Here is a 21,660-nt window from a genome sequence, read left to right on the forward strand (position 1 = left end):
ATTATTTACAGATGAGGAAATAGATGCCACAAGACTAGCTTGCCCACAGCCACAGAGTGAGTTAGTGGAAGAGCTGGGATTTGAACTCAAGAGTTCCTGGTTCCCAGTCATTTACTTAAGGCTCACTAGCCAATGAAGCCGGACAGGCTAATGTAACCAACTTAGCTGCACGTTGCATAAGCTGTTAAGGATCCAAAGCAAAATAATAATTGTTTTTTCTAATTTTATTTTACACGGATGCAGGATGGCATTTACTTTTCTTTAAGGAAAATATTTCAAAAACTAACTGGGTTACAAAGTCTTCCTTTAAATAGAAGATATAAAAACACACAAAATAGGTGTTATCACACATTTGTCCACAGAGTTTCAGTGGGCAATTGTGATCTCTACGCATATACACAAAAAGCAGAAGTGGATCACCAAAAAGCCTCCACTAGCCTGTTCAGTAGCTTACTGTTAAACCACAGCATGTATCATGGACATTACCTTTCTGATGACAATATGTGAAAAAGATAAAGAAAGATCTATAGTCTGCTACCCATTGCTCCTACAATTGCTGGGACATCAGCCAAATTATTTTTGAAAATATCATTATGACAATTTCTGGATTATTATGTGACAGGAGAACTACCTGCTGGAGACATAAACTGACATGTGATCTGGTTCATGGCAGGATTGTGTGTACTGAAAATTTGACATAATGTGATGCACAAATTTATTCTGGGCTTTTTGTTTTGTTGCTTTTTGCCATTACCATTACTAAAAGCACTGCAGTGACTGATGTGCTAGAGCAAACAGGGCTCTAGCCCTGTTTCAGTTTCTTTTGAGAATTGTCCCAAGCAGAGATTTACAAACACATTATCCTAATTTCTCAATTATTGCTCTTTTTCTCTCTTCTTACTTTTAATTTTTTCAATAAAAATGCTTTATTAAAACCAACATGACAATAGATTTGCTCTCATGTTATAATGTCATCAAACACCTCTTGTATCTTATCTTTATTTAGCTTTATGTCCCTTTGCTTCCTTTCTAATATCTATATGAACTCAGAACCAAACTATACATAAGTTATCTAACCAAAACCACAAAACACATCAGTTTCATTTAAAGTACTGAAAAAGATGGTTACTCACCTTTGTAACTGTTGTTCTTAGAGATGTGTTGCTCATGTCCATTCCAATTAGGTGTGTACACACTGTGGGCATGATCATTGGAAGATTTTTACCCTAGCAACACTTGGTGGGTTGGCTGAGGCGCCCCTGGAGTAGCGCCATTATGGCGCCAGATATATACCCCAGCCGGCTCAGCGCCCCCTCAGTTCCTTCTTGCCAGCTACTCCGACAGAGGGGAAGGAGGGTGGGTTTGGAATGGATATGAGCAACACATATCGAAGAACTACAGTTACAAAGGTGAGTAACCGTCTTTTCTTCTTCGAGTGCTTGTTCATATCAATTCCAATTAGGTGACTCCCAAGCCTTACCCAGGTGGTGGGGTTGGAGTGAGATGTCGCAGAGTGCACAATCGCTGAACCAAATGCCGTGTCACCCCCTGACTGCTGGACGATTGCATAGTGGGAAGCAAAGGTATGCACCGATGACCAAGTTGCTGCCCTTCATATGTCCTGTATGGGTACATGAGCCAGTAAGGCAGAGGATGAAGCTTGAGCCCGAGTGGAGAGAGCAGTAAGGTGCATAGTTGGGACATCAGCTAAATCATAGCACGCCTGGATGCAAGATGTGATCCAGGACGAGATGCACTGGGTGGAGACCGGAAGGCCCTTCATCTGGTCTGCAAGAGCAACGAACAGCTGCATCATCCTCCCAAAAGGTTTCGTTGGTTCGATGTAAAAGGCGAGAGCCCTGCGAACGTCTAGGGAGTGCAGCTGTTGTTCTCGTCAAGAAGCATGTGGCTTTGAATAGAAGACCGGGAAGATGATGTCTTGGTTGACATGAAAGGCAGACACCACCTTAGGAAGGAAGGAAGGGCATGGTTGCAGTTGTACCTTGTCCTTATGGAACACCGTATACGGTGAATCCAAGGTGAGGGCTCTAAGCTCCGACACACGTCTCGCCGAGGTGATAGCTACGAAGAAGGCTGTTTTCTAGGAAAGGTACAGGCGCAAGCAGGTGGCCATTGACTCGAATGGGGCACCCATGAATGAGTCTGGATAGGACCAGGTTGAGGTTCCACATGGGAGCCGGATGCTAAATTTGCAGGTACAGACATTCTAATCCCTTGAGGAACCATGGGATTGGAGAAGACCGAGAACCCACTTTCGCCCGGGTAGAAGGCCAAAATCGCCGCTAGGTGTACTCTGATGGATGAAACTGCTAGGCCCTGCTGTTTCAAGGACAAGATATAGTCTAAGATGATAAGTACTGGCACCTTCAGTGGGGCAGTATTGCTCAGAGCACACCAGCAGGAAAAATGCTTCCACTTGGCCAAATGCGTGGACCTGGTAGAGGGCTTTCTGCTATCCAAAAGTACTTGCTGCACTGAGCGGGAGCAACATAGCTCAGATTGAATTAGCTATGCAGTATCCATGCTGTGCGGTGGAGGGATTGCAGGTTGGGATGACAAGAGTCGTCCGTGTTCCTGAGTGATCAGGTCCGGCCACAACGGAAGTGGAATTGGAGTGGTCACCCACAGATCGAGGAAAATGGTATACCAATGCTAGCTGGGCCACACCGGGGCGATCAAAATTAAGCAGGCCTTGTCTCTGCGCAACTTGAGAAGGACCCTGTGGACTAACGGGAATGGAGGAAAGGCGTAATACAGGCGGTCTTTCCACGGTATCAGGAAGGTGTCCGACAGGGAACCTGGGGAGTGTACCTGGAGAGAGCAGAACACTTGGCACTTCCGATTCTTGCGAGAGGCAAATAGGTCTATCTGGGGAAACAGAGTGGATGACATCTGGGTGAATCGACTACTCGTGAGCCACTCATGAGCCTGGAAGGATCTGCTGAGGTAGTCCGCCAAGGTGTTCTGGACTCCTGGGAGAAATGACGCCACCAGGTCAATCGAGTGAGCTATGTAGAATTCCCACAGGTGAATGGCTTCCTGACAGAGGGGGGACGATCGTGCTCCCCCTTGTTTGTTGATATAAAACATGGCCGTTGTGTTGTCTGTGAGAACTGCAACACAACGGCCTGAAGGTGCTTGCGGAACACTTGACATGCCAGGCACACTGCCCTCAGCTCCCATATGTTGATGCGCAGGGATCCCTCTAGTGTGGACCAAAGGCGAGCGCCCCAACCCAAAGATGATGCGTCCGTGGTTAGGACCAGGGAAGGTTGCAGGGCATGGAATGGTCCCCTTCGCATACCGAGTTGGGGTTCAGCCACCAGACCAGAGAGGTTAAGACTTCCGGCGGTACCATGACCACTGTGCCCATGAGCCAGGCCTGAAGTGGACACAGGTGCAGTCTGGCATATCTGGTCACGGAGGTACAAGATGCCATGTGTCCCAGGAAACCAAGGCACGTCTGTGATGTCGAGGTCGGGAAGCTTTGGAGGCCATGGATAATGCTCGCCATGGACTGAAAGCAGGCGGGCAGTAGGCATGCATTGGCGAGTCTTGAATCTAGGACTGCTCTGATGAAGTTATTCTTTGGGTCTGCTCCAGAGTGGACTTTTTGACATTGAGCAGCAGGCCCAGCTGTCTGAACAAGCTCATGGTGAACTGAACATGAGATTGCACCTGGTCCTTGGAGCGACCCCGAATGAGCCAGTCGTCGAGATACGGAAACACTTGGATCCGATGTCAACGGAGTGAGGCAGCTATGACAGCCATACACTTTGAAAAGACCCTTGGTGCCGTGGATAGGCCGAAGGGAAGAACAGTAAATTGGAAGTGCTGCTGGCTGACCACAAACGAAGGAAACACCTGTGTGGTGGTTAAATCATTATGTGGAAGTATGTGTCCCTCATTTCGAGGGTGGTATACCAGTCTCCAGGATCCAGAGAAGGAATAATGGTCCCCAGGGAAACCATGCGGAACTTCAACCTTACCATGAATTCGTTGAGTCCAACCAGGTCCAGGATGGGCCGTAGACCACCTTTTGCCTTGGGAACTAGGAAATAACGTGAGTAAAACCCCCTGCTCCTCAGTTCCCTTGGAACCTCCTCTATAGCTCCGATAGCTAGGAGCATTTGTACCTCCTGTAGGAGGAGTTGCTCATGAGAGGGGTCCCTGAAGAGGGATGGGGAGTGAGGGTGGGGAAAAAAACAAATTGAAGGCGGTATTCACTTTCCATTGTACATGGGACCCATCAATCTGACGTTATATGGGACCACGCTGGGAGGAAATAGGAGAGGCGGTTGTTGAAAGGCGGGGAAGGATCCTGGAAGGAGACTGGTGCTCCACCCTCGGGCATACCTTCAAAAATTTTGTTTGGACACTGCAGATGGTTTGGGGCAAGGGCGCTGGTTCTGGCCCATCTGAGGACCAGAATGTCTCCATCTACCACCCCAGCCACATCTTCTAGAGAAGTCCTGTCTTGGCCGGGGATTAGGGTAGGTGCGCTGTGGTTGGGGTCAGAAGAGCTTGCACTGCGTCACTGGGGTATGCATGCCCAGTGAACACATGATGGCCCGGTTGTCCTTCAGACTCTGAAGTCCGGAGTCCCTCTTGTCCAAAAACGGACCATGGCCATCAAAGGGTAGGTCCTGAATAGTCTGCTGGAGTTCCAGTGGGAGACTGGAGACCTGTAGCCACAAGATGTGGCACATAGCTATGCCCGAGCCTAGAGTCCTAGCCACCAAGTCTGTCGCATCTATTGAGGCTTGCAACGATGTTCTGGCTACCTTCTTGCCCTCCTCTAGTAGGGCCCCGAACTTCTCCCTGGACTCCTGAGGAATAAGCTCTTTGAACTTTTGCACTGAGTTCCAGGTATTATAAACTGTAGCAGCTCAAGAGGGCCTGCTGGTTAGTCACTCTGAGCTGCAAGCTGCCAGTAGAGTAAATTTTGTGCCCAAATAAATCCATGCACCTAGCCTCCTTGGATTTAGGAGCAGGAGCTTGTTGGCCGTGTCTTTCCCTCTCGTTAAAAGACTGTACAATGAGAAAGCATGGCTGGGGGTGAATATGCAAATATTCATAGTCCTTGGAGGGGACCAAAGACTTCCTCTCCACCCCTTTGGCAGTAGGAGGAATAGAGGCCAGAGATTGCCAGATACTAGTGGCATTAGCCTGGATAGTCTGGATAAAGGGCAAGGCTATTCTGGTTTGGGTATCGGCAGATAGAATGTCCACTACAAGATCCTTGACCTCCACCTGGAGGCTCATGTTTTGTGCCACCTTGCAGAGCAACTCCTGGTGTGCATAGAGGTCTACAGGTAGGGGCCAGAGGAGGACATACCCACCACCGCCTCGTTGGTTGAGGATGAGGAGGATAATCCTGGGACTAACGGGTCCTGGGGAAGGTCTTGCTGGGGAGGGTTCATCTGCCCTAGGTCTACCATGCTAGGGGCATGGGCCTGAACTGAGGGCAGGGCCGTTGCCTCTGAACCACCCTGGGGGCGACTCACAGTGGCCTCCGGTATCAGGCGCTCCAAGTGGGCAGAGCGAGAAGCCCCCAAGGGCACACCTTGGGCCTGATGGTGTGCCCAAGGGGTCCACAATGGTCCTTTTGGAGGTCCCTGACCAGGATCCTGTCCCTTATCGTGCCATTGGCTAGCACCGTCCGCATCTTGGTCTTGGACATGGTAGCCACTTTCTGCCTGAGATGACCTCAAGGTGCGACAGGATGACCAAGGTGGAACTGAGCCTGTATGCTGGGTCACCTTGTCGTGTAGTACCATGCCAGCCGTGGAGATGGAGATTGGCGCCGTGGTCTTGAGCAGTACTGCGTTCCTGATCGGAACTGGCGGTCATATCGGTGCCGGGAGGCAAATCTGGACCTCAACGAAGATCTATGGGCAGAACGGTGCTGGGATCGAGTCTGAGTAGATCGGCGTTCGGACCGGTGTCGGGATTGGTGCCGGAAGCTGGACCGGTACCAACCATACCAGGAAGATGATCTTCGCGAGGTGGAGCGGCACCGCAAGTGTGCCGGGACTGCGAGCGGTGCCGTGAACGAGGCCAGCATCTGGATTGGGACCAGGATCGGTGCTGTCCTATCTCACTCTCTGACAGAGGATGCAGCATGGAGGACTTTCCTTTTGAGGGAACTGCAGCACTTATTGGATTGATGGGATTCCCCCAGGTACTTCAAACAAGAGTCGTGGGGGGTCTCCCGTAGGCATCGGTTTAAGGCAGGCCGAGCACGGTTTGAAACCCAGAGACCTAGGCATCAGCCCGGGTACTGGGAGGGAAGGGGAGAAGCCCCTTACCCCCAACTACTATTTACACTAAGAACAATAACTATTAACTACTACTAAAGAATTAATAACTACTTTTAAAACTATTTACAACTATAAACAAGTGCTACACTAGAAGCTAGGGAAGTGGAGTTCAGCTAAGCCACGCTCCACAGTTCCAACGACCATCATGGGCGGTAAGAAGGAACCGAGGGGGCACTGGGCCGGCTGGGGTATATATCCAGCACCATAAAGGCATCACTCCAGGGGGCGCCTCAGCTGACCCACCGAGTGTTGCTAGGGTAAAAATCTTCTGACGATCATGCACGCGGCATGTGCACACCTAATTGGAATTGATATGAGCAAGAACTTGAAGAAGAACCTTGAATTTCATAATAGAGTTTCTTGTCTCTGCAGTGGCTCTCTCAGCATCCAGAACATGTAGTCTGTTCTCAAGAACAGAGGAAAGATACGGATAGACAGTCAACAGGACCATGGGCTCCTTTACATGGAAATATAAAGCCATTACTCCTGGGGGAATTCTGTGCCACTGCACACATGCAGAATTCATATTCGTTGCAGAATTTCTTTTCCCCACAGAAAATACATTCTGCCCGAGAAGTGCTGCAGTTCTGTCCTTCACTCATTCGGGGCCGCTGTGGCACCACAACAGCCAGCAGCCAGCTGCGATCATCACAGCACCATGTCTGCCGGAGCCAGGTTAGGACAGACAGAGTGGGGCACACAGGGCTGCTGGAGGCGTCACAGATAGGATTCAGAAGGGCTAGTGGGGGGAACAGACTGGGGCACAGGCTCAGGAGCTAGTGGGGTAACAGCATTGAGCCAGGGGCTGAATGGGAAGGGTGCTCCAGAGCCACAAGGGAATGGGGGGGTGCAGGGACACATGGGGATAGGGCAGATGTGCCTGACTGAATGGGAGAGGCTTGTGGTCAGCCAGGGTCTGCATGGAGGAGACTTCCCAATTCCCTAACAATCCCTCCTCTCCCCCTGCTCCCAAATCCGTTCCGTACATCTGTCACCCACATGCAACAACCATCCAGGTTCACACCCAAGCTCCTCCTCTCTCCCTCAGCTCCTCTGTTACCCCAACTCCCCCAAGCCTTTGCACTGATTCTGAGGGGTGCAGAAAATAATTTTCTGTATTGTAGATTAAATGAATTACTTAAAGTTATGCATTAATATTCCTAGTAAGGAATCTATTTTTAAAAAAAAATTAGGTGATTTTTTTTTGTCTGTACTTTTACAGATATACTTGCTGACAGGTATTTTAAAATAAATTACCAAAATAATTGAAATTGGTGTGATTATATTGTGTTATTTTGACAAATAAAATATGCAGAATTTTAAAACATTGTGTGCTGAGGTTTTAATTTTTTGGTGCAGAAGTCTCCCAGGAATAAGCCATAGAGGAAGGAACTCCAAAGGCAACTGCAAAACCAGTTTGTTAGGGAAACACAGTAAAAAACAGGGTTTTGATAACTAGAGAGCTTAATTCTTCAACATGCTGAACTGAGGTTATGACCACTAAAAGAGCAACTTTCACCATAAACAGATGCAGGGAGAGTTTTCATGCATATACTCACAGATTGAATAATAGAAGACAAGTGCTATTGAAGGATGATGTTCTGAAAACTGGTGTCCTAAGGACTTGAAAAACTTGGAGTCATCAAACCTCAGAATGCAGTGACGGATGAAACCTGAATTTAAAGGCAGGAACTGAATATGGCTAAATCTATCTCAAAGACGTGTAACGAACAGCTGGTGAGTGTGATACCCCTTCATGCACCCTCAACAGAAAAGGTCATACATAATCTTCATTAAGCTTTTTGGTTGACGGATTGTGGCTACTTAGACAATGCATTTACAGCCTCAGGGGAGAAGCCTTTTTCTGTAACTGCTTTGTTCATCTTCCAGGCCAGGGGGCTTAATGGGATCGGACTGGGGAAGAGGACTGGCCTCTGGAGAAGAATATCAGGACAGACTGAGAGGCCCATATATGTTCCATAGGAGGGCCAAGGAGCTTGAAGTTCAGGGCATCTGAGCACATCTGAGAGTAAAAAGGATGGAAACTGCCCTGTCCACTTGGAATTTACATAGTATCCATGGAATCAAAGGAAGCAGGGGCAACATATAACCAAATCCCTTCCTCTAATGTCAGCTGAAGGCACCAAACCAAGGGATCCATGGTCCAAAATCATAATCAAGGAACCTTGGCATAGGATCTGCAGGCAGATTAATACACCAAGGGAGTTCCCTCCACTGAGGGTAGCGGAGAGACTTTGAAAGAGTACCAGAGTGGGTGTTAAGGAATCTTGAGAAAACTTCATGGTGGCACCATCAGGGAGACTTACAGTCTTGGTAGCTAAAGGGGAGTGCTGTGGAAGATCAACTATAAGAGCACTCCATAAAGCCTTCTGCACAAAGGGTAGGGAGTGTAGAAAAGAAAGGCACAAAAGAAAATTTGTGGGAAACCTGCCAGTGAGGATGGGGATGGGGCGTGATTAACCTCATCCAGTGGCTTGAAAGGAATATAAAAGCTCTTAATTAACCAACAAAGGCCTGAACTCCTGTCCAAGGCAGAAAATCTTAGCTGCTGGCTGCCAATAAGGGTCAAAGGAGAGAAGATGAAGAGACAAAGAGAAGCTCTAATTGAACCAACAGACAGAGTGAACCTGGGTCAGAGCAGAAAATCAGAGTGACAGCCCAACACTGATTAGGGGAGTGGGCATCCAGTGACTGAGAAACAAATAGAAATTTCTGTTCTTCAAAAAGTTCTGGAATTGTGGCTCCTACATCCACAGCTGGTGAGGGAAGACACTTAAAGTCAGTTACAGGGAAGGGAGAAACAGAGTATGAGCATCTGAGAAGCTATACATCTATCCGACGAAGTGGGTATTCACCCATGAAAGCTCATGCTCCAATACGTCTGTTAGTCTACAAGGTGCTACAGGACTCTTTGCTGCTTTTACAGATCCAGACTAACACGGATACCCCTCTGATACTTGAGGAGCTAGAGGCAGCTAACATGTCCGGCTTTGCAAAATGATTGCTGGACTGCATCATACACTCAAGTTTTAATCCCCAAGGAAAGACCACACCAGAGCACTGTATTCATTGTTGCAGAGACACAACTGAAGGCAGATAGGATCTCACAGTCTGCATGTTGTGCTGCAGGCTAGCATCAGCACTTACTGCTACAGAGAGCCATCTTCAGTACAGACCTGCCAGTAGGGTCAAGACAGAGGAATTTTAGAGGACAGGAAATGTGGGAGACAACCATTGCTCCCAGTTCACTGGATCCTTGGCACGTGAGGAATCATGATATGCTTTTCTTTTGATTCCTTAAGGGCAGTCCTATTTTTCACCCTGAGTAGAAGGCGGTTGCCTTGGGAAGTTCTCACTAGGAAAGAAAAAAAAGGTACATTGGCTGGCAGTCCACACATCAACTATCCAACAGACAGCAAAAACGGAAATCCTAGATAAGTGTTGAGCTATTGTGTGTGGGACAACACAGCCCTGCATCCAACTACCAAGTCAGGGATGAAGAGAGGGGAGAAAAAGGGCTCCAAGCAGGAGTATTACAATTGGCACTGACAAACAAGAGAGAGCAGAAGAAGCTGAAAGGGACACCAGAGTTAAGCTGTAATGACTTTTCTTGAAGTTGTCCTAGCTCTTCTCTTCTAATCTCCTTGAGGAAGAGCTAGAGCATTGGTCTCCAACCTTTTTATGCCCAAAATCACTTTTTGAATGTAAGGGAAACCCAGGATCTACCACTCCCCTTCCCTGAGGCCCCGCCCTGCTCACTTCATCCCCCCTCTCTCCTTCACTTGCTCTCCCCCACCCTCACTCACTTTCACTGGACTGAGGCAGGGGGTTGGAGGTCGGGAGGGGGTGCAGGCTCTAGGTTGGGGTCGAGGGGTTCTCAGTGTGGGAGGTGGCTCTGGGCTAAGCCTGGGGCAGGAGGGGGTATGAGGTGCTGGCTCTGGGTGGGGGGTCAGGGCTGAGGCTGGGAGGCAGGAGAGGGTACTGTTGGGGAAAAGACCATCACCTTGTCAATTGATCAGACAAGAGAAAATAGTGGGAGACTCAGTATATCCCTGAGGCAATCTGGTCCAGGTATACTGTGCACCCTGATAAGTAAAAGCGAAGAGAAACTGGCTATCTATGTGAATCAGGATGGAGAAGAAAGCTGAGCATAAGTCCACCACAGAGAAATACTGTGCAGTCGGGGGTATGCAAGAGAGAATTGTGGCGGGGTTGGGGACCACCGGGAAGGTTGGAAGAACAGCAGCATTAATGGCGCACAAATCCTGTACGAATCGCCAGGTATTTTTCCCGGCTTTTCGCACAGGTAAAATAGGAGAATTACATTCACTTACTGTCGGTACAATAACTCCTTGATCGAGTAAGGCAGAAATTACTGGACGAATTCCCTTTTCCACCTGCTGGGAGAGGGGATATTGTCGAATTTTGGGAAGAGGTTTTTCTGGATTCAGCCGAATTTTAACAGGTTGAGCAGAGCTAATGCGCCCTACTTGAATGGCATGTTCGGCCCACAGCGTGGGGGAAACCTTAGCCAGCAGTTCCTGTTGCAACGAGGAAGGGCTGGGGTCGATCTCCCTGTCTGGGGCTAGATCTGTTTGTAAGAGAGCTAACACTTCATTGTGGGCCGGATCGGGCACTTCCAGGAATACTCCATCAGGGGAGCAAAAGATAGTACAATTTAATTTGCATAACAGATCTTTGCCTAGGAGATTAACGGGGGAACAAGGGCTAAGAAGAAAAGCATGGCTGGCGGAGAAGGGACCAATGGATATCGATAAAGGGGAAGAAACAGGGTGAGGAATAGGGGTGTTCCCCACACCTATAGCGGTGACTACATCAGAAGAGAGGGGCACAGCGGGGAACTCCTGTGCCCTAAGAGTAGATCGGGAGGCTCCCGTATCAATCAAGCAGGGAGTAGGAACACCATTGATTAAACAAGAAACTGTTGGACCAGTTTGGTCCACTGAAATAAGCGGGGCAACGACGACGTTATCAGTCTCCTGGCATCCCTTATAGTTAGGGGGTGGAGAGGCGTGGAGCGGGGAAAGATTGAGCGGCAAAAGGTGGTCCCACGGTTCCCCCCATTCTCGGGTTGGGTCTAGGGGGGCGCGTGGGGCAATCCTTAATGAGGTGTCCTTCTTTCTTGCAATATCTGCAATAGACATTGCCCAATTGCGGGCAATTTGCACTCCAATGCCCCTCCTGTCCACATAGGAAGCAGGCTGTTGGATTGGGAACGATTGAAGGGTTACTGCCCGTCAGGGGCTGGACCCCAGCTACTGGTGGCGGTTGCTTTCGCCTGGGTCCTTTTGCACTAGTGTCCTGCATAGTTTGTATTTGCAGGGCCATAAGCTTAGATTCTGTCTCGTCCTTTTTCCTTTCTAATTGTCGATAAAAATGCTGGGCCACACCCAAGATTTCTTCTAAATTCTTACCCTTCCAATCCACTACATTAATCCTTAACTGTTCTCCCACCTTAGGCAAGAGTCCTTGCACGAAGGCAGCCACCACTGCTTACCTAGCCGTTTGCTCTGCATCTTCAATCCCCGAATACCTTTCAAACACTTTCTTAATGCGCTCCATATAATCAGCTGGATTTTCTACCTTATTTTGCTTACAGGCGTTTATTTTAGCCCAATCTGTTTTCTTGGGGCAAACGGTGAGTACCTCCCTGACTAGGGCATCCCTTTTTACTACTAATTCGTCGTGTGAACGTTGACTGGTATCGGCAGGCCAGTCGGCCTCCTGGTAGAGGCGCATAAGAGTTTCCCTGGCCACTATAGCTGTTAGAAGTTGATCCATATCTGCCCATGAAGGGTTGTAGCATCGTACTATCATGCCTAGTTGTTCCTGAAATTTAACGGGATCCTCCCGGATCTTTGGGAATTTTTCTATCAGGTTATATAAATTGCCTGGTGACCAAGGGGCGTGTACAGTTACCAACCCTGCTGCCCCTGCTTTCCTGCCCTGGCAGCTTAGGACCTCTGTACCCTGCCTGGTTTGAGCCAGACCAGCTAGCCTGCTGCAAACCCAGACCTAGGATCTGAACCACGTCTCCTAACAGCTGTAAGCTTGACTGAAAGCAACTTACAGAGGTGTTCCTGTCTTTAACACTCAGATGTCCAACTCCCAGTGGGGTCCAAACCCCAAATAAATCTGTTTTACCCTGTATAAAGCTTATACAGGGTAAACTCATAAATTGTTCGCCCTCTATAACACTGATGGAGAGATATGCGCAGCTGTTTGTCTGCCCCTCCCCCCAAGGTATTAATACATGCTCTGGGTTAATTAATAAGTAAAAAGTGATTTTATTAAATACTGAAAGTAGGATTTAAGTGGTTCCAAGTAGTAACAGAACAAAGTGAATTACCAAGTAAAATAAAATAGAACACGCAAGTCTATGTCTAAGAAACTGAATACAAATAAAACCTCACCAGTTCCAGTAAGCTTCTTTTTACAGACTAGTCTTCTGCTAGTCTGGGTCCAGCAATCACTCACACCCCCTGTAGTTACTGTCCTTTGTTCCAGTTCCTAGCCACCAGTCCGGGAGGCTCTGCATTTTAATTTCATTTTAAATGAAGCTTCTTAAACATTTTAAAACCCTTATTTACTGTACATACAACAGTAGTTTAGTTATATATTATAGACTTATAGAAAGAGATCCTCAAAAATGTTAAAATGTATTACTGGCACACGAAACCTGAAATTAGAGTGAATAAATGAAGACTCAGCACACCACTTCCGAAAGGTTGCCAACCCCTGCCATAAAGCCTTATGAGGGGAAACTGTCACAGTGACAGCAACAAATAATGTATTCCATCCTCTTGCACTGAGCCATGAAGCCCTGACAAGTGTCTGTCTAATCTGATGGTGATTCCATAACCTCCTTTGGAAGCTTATTCCAAAACTTAACTGTCAGTATATTTGGAAAGATTTCCTTAATATCTTACCTAAATCGCCTGTGCTACAGATTAAGCCAATTAATTCTTGTCCAATCTTCTGTAGACATAGAAAACAGTCAATCACCACCCTCCTTAAAACAGCCCTTAAGATATGTGAAGATTGTTATCAGGTCTCCCCCTCAGTCATCTTTTTTCAAGACTATATGTGCCCATTTTTCTAACCTCTCCTCATGGTCAAGTTTTCTAAACCATTTATCATTTTTGTTGCTCTCCTCTAGATTCTCTCCAATTTATCCATATTTGTCTTAAAGTTTGGTGCCCAGACCTCGACACAGTACTCCAGCTCAGGCCTCACCAGCACCAAGCAGAGTGGGACAATCACCTCCCATGTCTTATATATGACACTCCTGTTAATAGACCCCAGAATGACATTAGCCTTTTTCATAACTGCATCACACTGTTGGCTCATATTCAATTTGTGATCTATTATAACCCCAAGATCCTTTCCATCAGTGCTACTGCCTAGTCAGTTATTCCCCATTTTGTAGCTGTTTTTTGATTTTTTCTTCTTAAGTGCAATACTTTGCACTTCTCTTTCTTGATTTTATTTTGCAGGTTTCAGACCAATTCTCCAATTTGTCAAGTCATTTTGGGAAATGCTAATCCGGTTCTCCAAAGTGCTTGCAACCCCTTCCGGCATGGTGTCACCTGTAATTTTTATAAGTGTACTCTCTACTTCATTATCCAAGGCACTAATGAAAATAGTGAACTGCCCTGGACCCAAGATGGACCCCTGTGGGATCCAACTATATTCTCTCAGTTTGACAGAAAATCATTGATAACTACTCTGAGTATGGTTTTTCAACCAGTTATGCACCCATATTATAATAATTTCCTCTAGATCAAATCTGCCTAGTTTGTTTATGAGAATATCATGTGGACTGTGTCAAAATCCTTATTAAAGCTGCTTTCCCCCAGCCATTAGGCCAGTAAACTCGGCAAAGAAGAAAATTAGGTTGGTTTGGCAGGATTTGTTTTTGACAAATCCATGTTGGCTACTACTTATTACCCTATTATCCTCTACTTACTTATAAATTGATTGTTTAATGATTTGTTCCAGTATCTTTCCAGGTATTGAAGGTAGGCTGACTGGTCTATCATTCCCCAGGTCCTCTTTGTTACCCTTTTTAAAGATGGGTGGTATGTTTGCCCTTCTCCAGTTCTCTGGGACCCTGCCTATCCTCTGAGAGTTCTCAAAGATAATCACTAACAGTTCCAAGATCGCTTTGTCTAGTTCCTTAAGTACCCTTAAATGAATTCTGAAGCAAAGTAGCATTGAACACCTCAGCCTTCTTAATATCATCCATTATTAGCTCTCCTTCCCCTCTAAGTAGAGGGCCAACGCTTCCCTTTGTTTTTCTCTTGCTCTTAATGTATTTATTGAATCTCTTCTTATGGCGACAGGCAGGATCGAACCGGGGAACCTCTGGAGCCAAAAGGCTGTTAGCTAAGGCTGTAGAGTAGACTCATTTAACTCTCTCTCTAAGTGGTCTCAGAGCCACTAGATGGGACAGAACACCACACCCAAAAGGTGTGTGGATTACATTATGTCCTTTGCTTTGTGTCTTAGCTTTTCTCATTTTGTCCCTACATGCTTGTATTAATCTTTTGTACTCAACTGTAGCCATTTGTTCATGGTTCCATTTTTTGTAGGATTCCTTTTTTACTTGCAGGTTATTAAAGAGCTTCTAATGGAGTCATATTAGTATTAGAATATTAGTATTCTTTCTGTCTTTCCTTCACATCAGATTAGTTTGTTGTTGTGCCTTTAATATTATCTCTTTCAGAATCTGCCAGCTCTCCTGAACTCCTTTTTACCACAGATTTTCTTAATGATCACAACATAATCCAGATTGTATGTTATTGTGAAATACTGTTATAATTAGGTGACTGATAGCACTTACTGTCAGTTTCAAGCCTAACAAACCATATATTAAGGCCATATCATAAGTACATTTTAACATAAGTCCAATTATGTCCTATTACTTACTCAAAAATTGCATTTGGTTAGCCAATACTGACTTATATAGCTAGAAGGCCATGTCTTACTGTGTTACTTTTGACTAACTGTAGTGCCATATAGCTGAATAACTTTGAGGGTTGTTACTGGGAAAGATCCTTTTTTAGCCCAATCTTGCTCTCACTGAAGTCAATGATAAAATAATCACTGACTACAATAGGAGCAGGTACGAGAGTCCATAACAACTCCTATGCCTTCCTTATTCTTGATATCAAGTTTCCAGAATTTTTTGCCCCTTGAAGGGACACAATTCCCAGTATGAGGAGGAGAACAAGTATAAAGTGGAAATCAGTAAGGGGGAAGAAATGATGAAAGGTGGTTGGGATGATAGAGGCAGAAGAAACAGCTCCCCAACACATGACAGCTATATTTTCAAGCATGCTAACTGTGTTGTTCACTTTGGATGCTAACTTTACTGTTCACTCAGTCAGCAATGTTAAGACAGAGACACTGACGTAAAACTGGAAAAGCCAAGAGTTCTCTTTGCCTGTTATCTACCTGTTTTGTGGAGGCTTATGTCTCCAGAACTGTCAGTCAGCACCTTTCATGAGCACTAAATTAATATACAAGATAACAAAAGAAAACATAAGGTTCAGAGCAGTTTGTGTAATACAAGGTTGATAGACAAATAAAGCTTTTTTGTTTCATTTTAAATTTGAAAATGTGGCTCTGTTTCATCTATAAAAACTGTAAGCAAATGACATTTTAGTTTGAAATGAATTGTAAAGTTAATAGCACAATGTACTTACTTAGACTACTCAGTTGTCTAATTATATTTGCCAACGAGATATTGGTGACACATTCCAGTTCATTCTTGATGCCTCTAGGCAGTGCTGTGTGACACAGGTGCCTGGGGTCTATATTTCTTTTCACTAATGGCATTTTGAGATATCAGTGGGCTAGCACACCTGTGAAGAAATTAAACAGAAGCATTATTATAGCTTTCCTTAACTATTTTGGTACAGATCATTACATCCAATCAAGTCATTAATACTGGCAAGATTAAAATACCTTCACATTTAGGTGAAGAAGGGATTTCTTTGGCTTGAAAGGTTAGTTACATGAACCTGTATGTTTGAGTCTGATTTTCAACCTTGTCAACTTTTATCTGACCACTGTGCCAATGAAATTATGAACATTTTGTTACTATTCATGTTTTTCTGAAAAAGATGGAAAACCCTCTTTTGTACTGTAATTGTATCTTTCTCGACACACTAGTTCCTTACTCAGGCAAAATCCAATGGGCAAATCCTCTTAATTTATGGGAGGAAGGCATACTTTCTTTTTCAAATCAGAGTGGTAGCCGTGTTAGTCTGTATCAGCAAAAACAACAAAGGAGTCTTTGTGGCACCTTAGAGACTAGCGAATTTATTTGGGCATAAGCTTTCGTGGGCTAAAACCCACTTCATCAGATGCATGGAGTGAGCAGTATGAATATTACAGCATGTGAAAAGATGGGAGTTGCGTTACCAAGTGGGGAGTCAGTGAATTAGCACTGACCTCAGCCACTTGGTAAGGCAACTCCCATCTTTTCACGTGCTGTAATATTTATACTGCTTACTGTATTTTTCACTCCATGCATCTGATGAAGTGGGTTTTAGCCCACGAAAGCTTATGCCCAAATAAATTCGTTCGTCTCTAAGGTGCCACAAGGACTCCAGTTGTTTTTTTCAAATCAAACTCCCTCCTACTGAGACAGGCACAGCGCTCATATCATTCAGTCTGGAAGGCAGGTGTGAGAAGCATATTCCAAAGATCAGTTGGTAGGAAAACTTGGTGTTGCTAGCATGTATCTCCCTCCTCTTGAAGTCTAATTGCAATTTCTGCATCACACCTAACTCAGGGGAAACAACAGGAGACTGATGGATCTCCTAGCCATCATGCAAGGTTAAGAGTGAGACAGTTAGCTCGGCTTAAAATGTGTCTGGTAAAAGCAGAGATTTTCCACTCCATTTGTGGTAGAGCATCCTCAGGCTGTTCCAACCGATGGAGGCATAAAATAGTAAATTAACTGCCTTTTGCAGCAGAGGAGACTTTTTCCATGGTCAGTTTACAGACGGGTCTATAGAGCTTTCTCTGGCAGAGTGGAAGTTTTTGGCTTATAGATGAAAGCTAGATGGTGTACTGGCGGTAGAGGGTAGGAGGACTGCATTAAAGCTTATACTGGAATTTTAAATGAGTATTTCTAGATTTTCTGATATTTAAGTGTTTTGAATTCGAATTACACACTTCTAAATTGCTGAATCTGTTGGGAAATTTGGAGTTAAGTTAAAAAAATTAAGCATTGTATTTTAAACCCTAAATCAGAACTTTGTAATTTTTACATGCGTTTTGCCTTATGTCTACAACTGTCTCATTACGCTGTTTTAAATTAAAACTATTTACAACTGTAATTCCATTTTTAGTTGGGAATTTCTTGAGGGTCTCTCCCCCCCCTTCTTTAATGAATAAAAACTTGATGTTGAAAGAGTCACTACAATTTGGAGAAAAAAAGCAGGTGGACCTGGGACATCTCTGGAGCTTATAAGGAGGAGATTTGGCCGTCGCCTAGTTTGCTCACTCTTCCTATAGTACTTGTCAATCTGCAGGAATCCTGCCCAAATGTTCTTGCTAGTTCCCTGAAGTTTGTAAATTATTCAGGAGTCCCTATAAATCTTACAAATGCTCCAGGAGCACCTGCAGGCTGGGACCGAAACATTTGTAACTTTCTGGAGCACTCAGGTGGGAGGAGTTTCCAAACCAGCAAGTTATGCCTATAGCATGTGTTATTTTTACAGAGCTACTCATGAAGATAAATTTGTGGAGATTTTGCATAGTTTCCAGAAGTTTATTTTTTCTATAGCAAATATCATTTCTATTAACCCAGCATAATTCAATAAAACCAATGCAAGAGTCCTGATTGAGATCTAGCAAATACAACACATTTGAAATGAACTATGGATTCACTCTTATGGTTCCATAATAGAAAATAAATGTATCAGTCGGTTGTACATATAAATGAAACATCCAATGTATGAGTAATGTTCTTCAGAAGCAATTAAATATTAATTACCTTCCTGATTACTTCATTAATGATGTTATTGTGTGCACAAATGACAGCAGATTCTACTGTTCTATTAAAAACACAGGGGGCGGGAGCGGGGAGGGAGGGAAATCAGCGACTATTATTAAATACAGATGCTCCCCGTGTAGTAAGAGGAGGCCCTAAGATATAAACCTTGGTATCAGAGGCCTGGTATGAGGCCTGAGGCCTGAACTAAAGTAATGGTCAAGACTTTGCTAACATAAAGCAAAGTTAAGCTGTGAGCCAGAGGCAGGCCCTGCTCACAGAAGCTGGCAAGGAAAGGGCTGATGCTGCAGAAAGAGACATACCTAAAAGGTACTGGACACCAGATATCAGAACATTTGCATGCTTGTACACTCCACACAGATAACAAGGAACAGACTAACCCATCCCAATGACAGGGGCAAAAGGGTAATATGATGGATAGAGTTGTTTTGTTCAAACCAACATGTGCAAGGTGAGAGGTGGCACCTTACTACGTAGAGGGGTTGTACCTCAATATGTCAGGATTGATGTGTAACTTGTTTGTACCTGTGTATAAGAATGCATCCCTGGGGCGCTATCTTTGTCCGGCCGAGGGGGCAGTGGAAAGTCCTGCCACTGACTGAGCCGAGTCCATTGCCAAAGGGCACTTTCTTGTAGTATGCCCTGAATCAGACTAAGCAATCTACAGGGAACTATCATTGTGTCCAATACGGCAATAAACCAGGCCGACGTGCCTTCGTACCTTACTAGACTCTGTGGTCATTGGGGGTTCTCTTCGGGTCTGCTGTGTCAGCTATCTTCGAAGAGATGGGACAGCACACAGAGGGAACACACGCACGCAGCTGAGTGATATCAACATTGAACAGAGCAGAGCATCACACCGGTAGCATCTGACAACACTCTGACTTATGTAAGCATTCTGTTCCGGAATGCCTTGCATAACTTGAATTTTGTGTAAGTTGGAAAAGTGTATACCCAACCATTAAGCAAACAACAACAACAACAACAACAAAAATTAAAATAAAATAAAATAAAAAACCTTGCATTTCTAGCTTACGGAACTTTTTCCGTAAGTGCAGATTTGTGTAAATTGGGTTTGCGTAACCCGGGGGTTGTCTGTAGAGGTAAAATTCAGTATGGAAAGAAACTTCATTTTCAAACTTCCGAAAGCATAACTAGTAAAAATTTATATATAAAAGAAAGCTGACAGCTCTCACTGTTCATGGATATAAAGGAGGCAAAAAAAATCTGCAAATCTGTTAATCATTGATATCAAGTGGATTATTTTCTCTGTCTTTTTTATTTATTAATATTTAATTGCCAATCAAGGTATGACTGAATGTTATATAATTTTTCCCACTGATTTTACACCAGTGATGAAACAATGTGATTAAATTAAATATATCTATATTGATATATCTATATCTATATATAGCAAACTTCGGCCCTCAGACGGTGGGTTGATGGGTTTCTTATAAATGTCTAAAAAGGGACAAACAGTCTTGTGGCACCTTATAGACTAACAGACTATAAGGTGCCACAGGACTCTGTCACTTTTTACAGATCCAGACTAACACAGCTACCGCTCTGATACTTATAAATGTGTAACAACAAGAATAATAAAATGCAATTGAAGTCTATGTTATGAAACCTTTAGCAGTTAGCTAAACATTTTTAAATAATAACGGAACCTGTCAGTATATTTAATGGAACTGGATTGTCTAAAGGGTTTACATGATAAAACTCATTTTACAAAGGAGGACTGATATTTGCATAAACTTGTCAGACATTGGCTCTGTCCAAGAGAAATTAAAAAAAAAATTTAATTAAAAAAAATTGGGGATTGATCTTTTATTCATTGGACACCCAGAAGGCCCGCTGAAGTTTTGCATTCACAAGGAATGCAGGATCAAGCTCTGTGAGTGCACAATGAAAGAGGAGCTCCCCCTTCTCTGGGCCTGATCCAAAGCCCACTGAAGTCCATGGGAGTCTTTCCATTGACTTCAATGATCTTTGAACTATCTCCTGCAAAAACACACGCACCATTTTCTAACTTATACTTTTAACATATAATGTGAAATACTTGTATTATATTTACAAACACCTAAGGACCAAATGTGGGACCCAGTCCTGCAAGCCCTCCATGTTTAACACTCCCAATGAAGCTCTGCAAGTAAAGTACTTGCAGGTTTAGATCCTTCATTGTCAAATCTGGGAGAGCTACTCTGAATGTGTTAGTTTTGGACAATAACTACTTTACATTAAAAAACCCAACAGAATAATTCACTCTAACACTGGATCCCCTTCTCCTCCACACCAAAATAAAATAAAATAAAATAAAAATAAAATAAAATAAATTGGTTTGATAGGTTTCCTATTCATAACTAAATTGTAGGGAAACTTTTCCTCTTTATTGTTGCTTAATACTTTGTTTCAACAATAATAAATTTGGCCTGGTTTTCATACATTTTTATGCATATAGATCTTTCTAAGAACTAAGGCACTGTGTTAGTACTTTATTAAATTTTTATTTCTTTTTCTTCATACTTAAATCTTATGTATAGAGACATATGACAGTCCTCCTGTGCCCAAAGCAAATCCATATACACAGGAACCCAAGAGTTCAACAATAATGGGCTAGACCCCCAAAATTAATGGGATTGGTTTAAAAAAAATCATGATTTTTAAACAAATAAATAGATTTGGAGTTCTTTTACTTTACCTTCTGTTTTTTGAGAACTTGGGATGAACTAATTTCATACTTTCAAGCTTTTCTCTACAACCATGAGGGCTGGTTTTTTATTTTTAAATGACAGTTGAGATCCTCACACAATCACACGAACCTATAAAGCTTTAAGGAAAATACCAAAGATCCTGAGACTCTCAAGAGTTGGCAATGCTGTATGGTTAACCAAAACTGTGTAGTCTACGCACCAAGCCTTAGTGGAAGGTATCTGTTTGGGGTCAAATTTTACCTTGCAGGTGTTGTTCCCAGACACCAAAGAAAGACAAGACAAGCCACCAGGAACGAAGTTTAACAAGGCCACAACTTTATTAAGTAACATCTGGGAACTAGCCAGCAATAACTCACCTGTCCTGCCCAGGACAATCTGGCAGCGAAGGAAAAATTCCTTTGCAGCCACAAAAAGATGACTAGACATAATGCCTGCAACAAAGCCTCAAAACCCAGTCCTTCTCTGATCCCCAAGGGTGTTTTACTTCCTGGGAGGCGGAAGACTTTATAAGGCCCTCCCCTTGGGGCTT

The 21,660-nt window shown here is 44.3% G+C and overlaps 1 protein-coding gene across 9 annotated transcripts in view; it reads right to left on the reverse strand.

Moving 5' to 3' along the window:
* The window catches only part of WASF1 (WASP family member 1), a 204,648-nt gene that overhangs the window by 66,722 nt on the left and 116,266 nt on the right, over positions 1–21,660 (reverse strand). For all 9 annotated transcript variants that reach the window (XM_030556111.1, XM_030556112.1, XM_030556108.1 and 6 more), the window contains one exon: positions 16,097–16,255. In XM_030556111.1, coding sequence (XP_030411971.1) covers positions 16,097–16,229 — 133 coding nt within the window. In that variant the 5' untranslated portion in view covers positions 16,230–16,255. The remainder of the gene's footprint in view (positions 1–16,096; positions 16,256–21,660) is intronic.

This window comes from Gopherus evgoodei, chromosome 3, assembly GCF_007399415.2.
Source record: "Gopherus evgoodei ecotype Sinaloan lineage chromosome 3, rGopEvg1_v1.p, whole genome shotgun sequence".
In the NCBI taxonomy this organism is placed as follows: domain Eukaryota; kingdom Metazoa; phylum Chordata; order Testudines; family Testudinidae; genus Gopherus; species Gopherus evgoodei.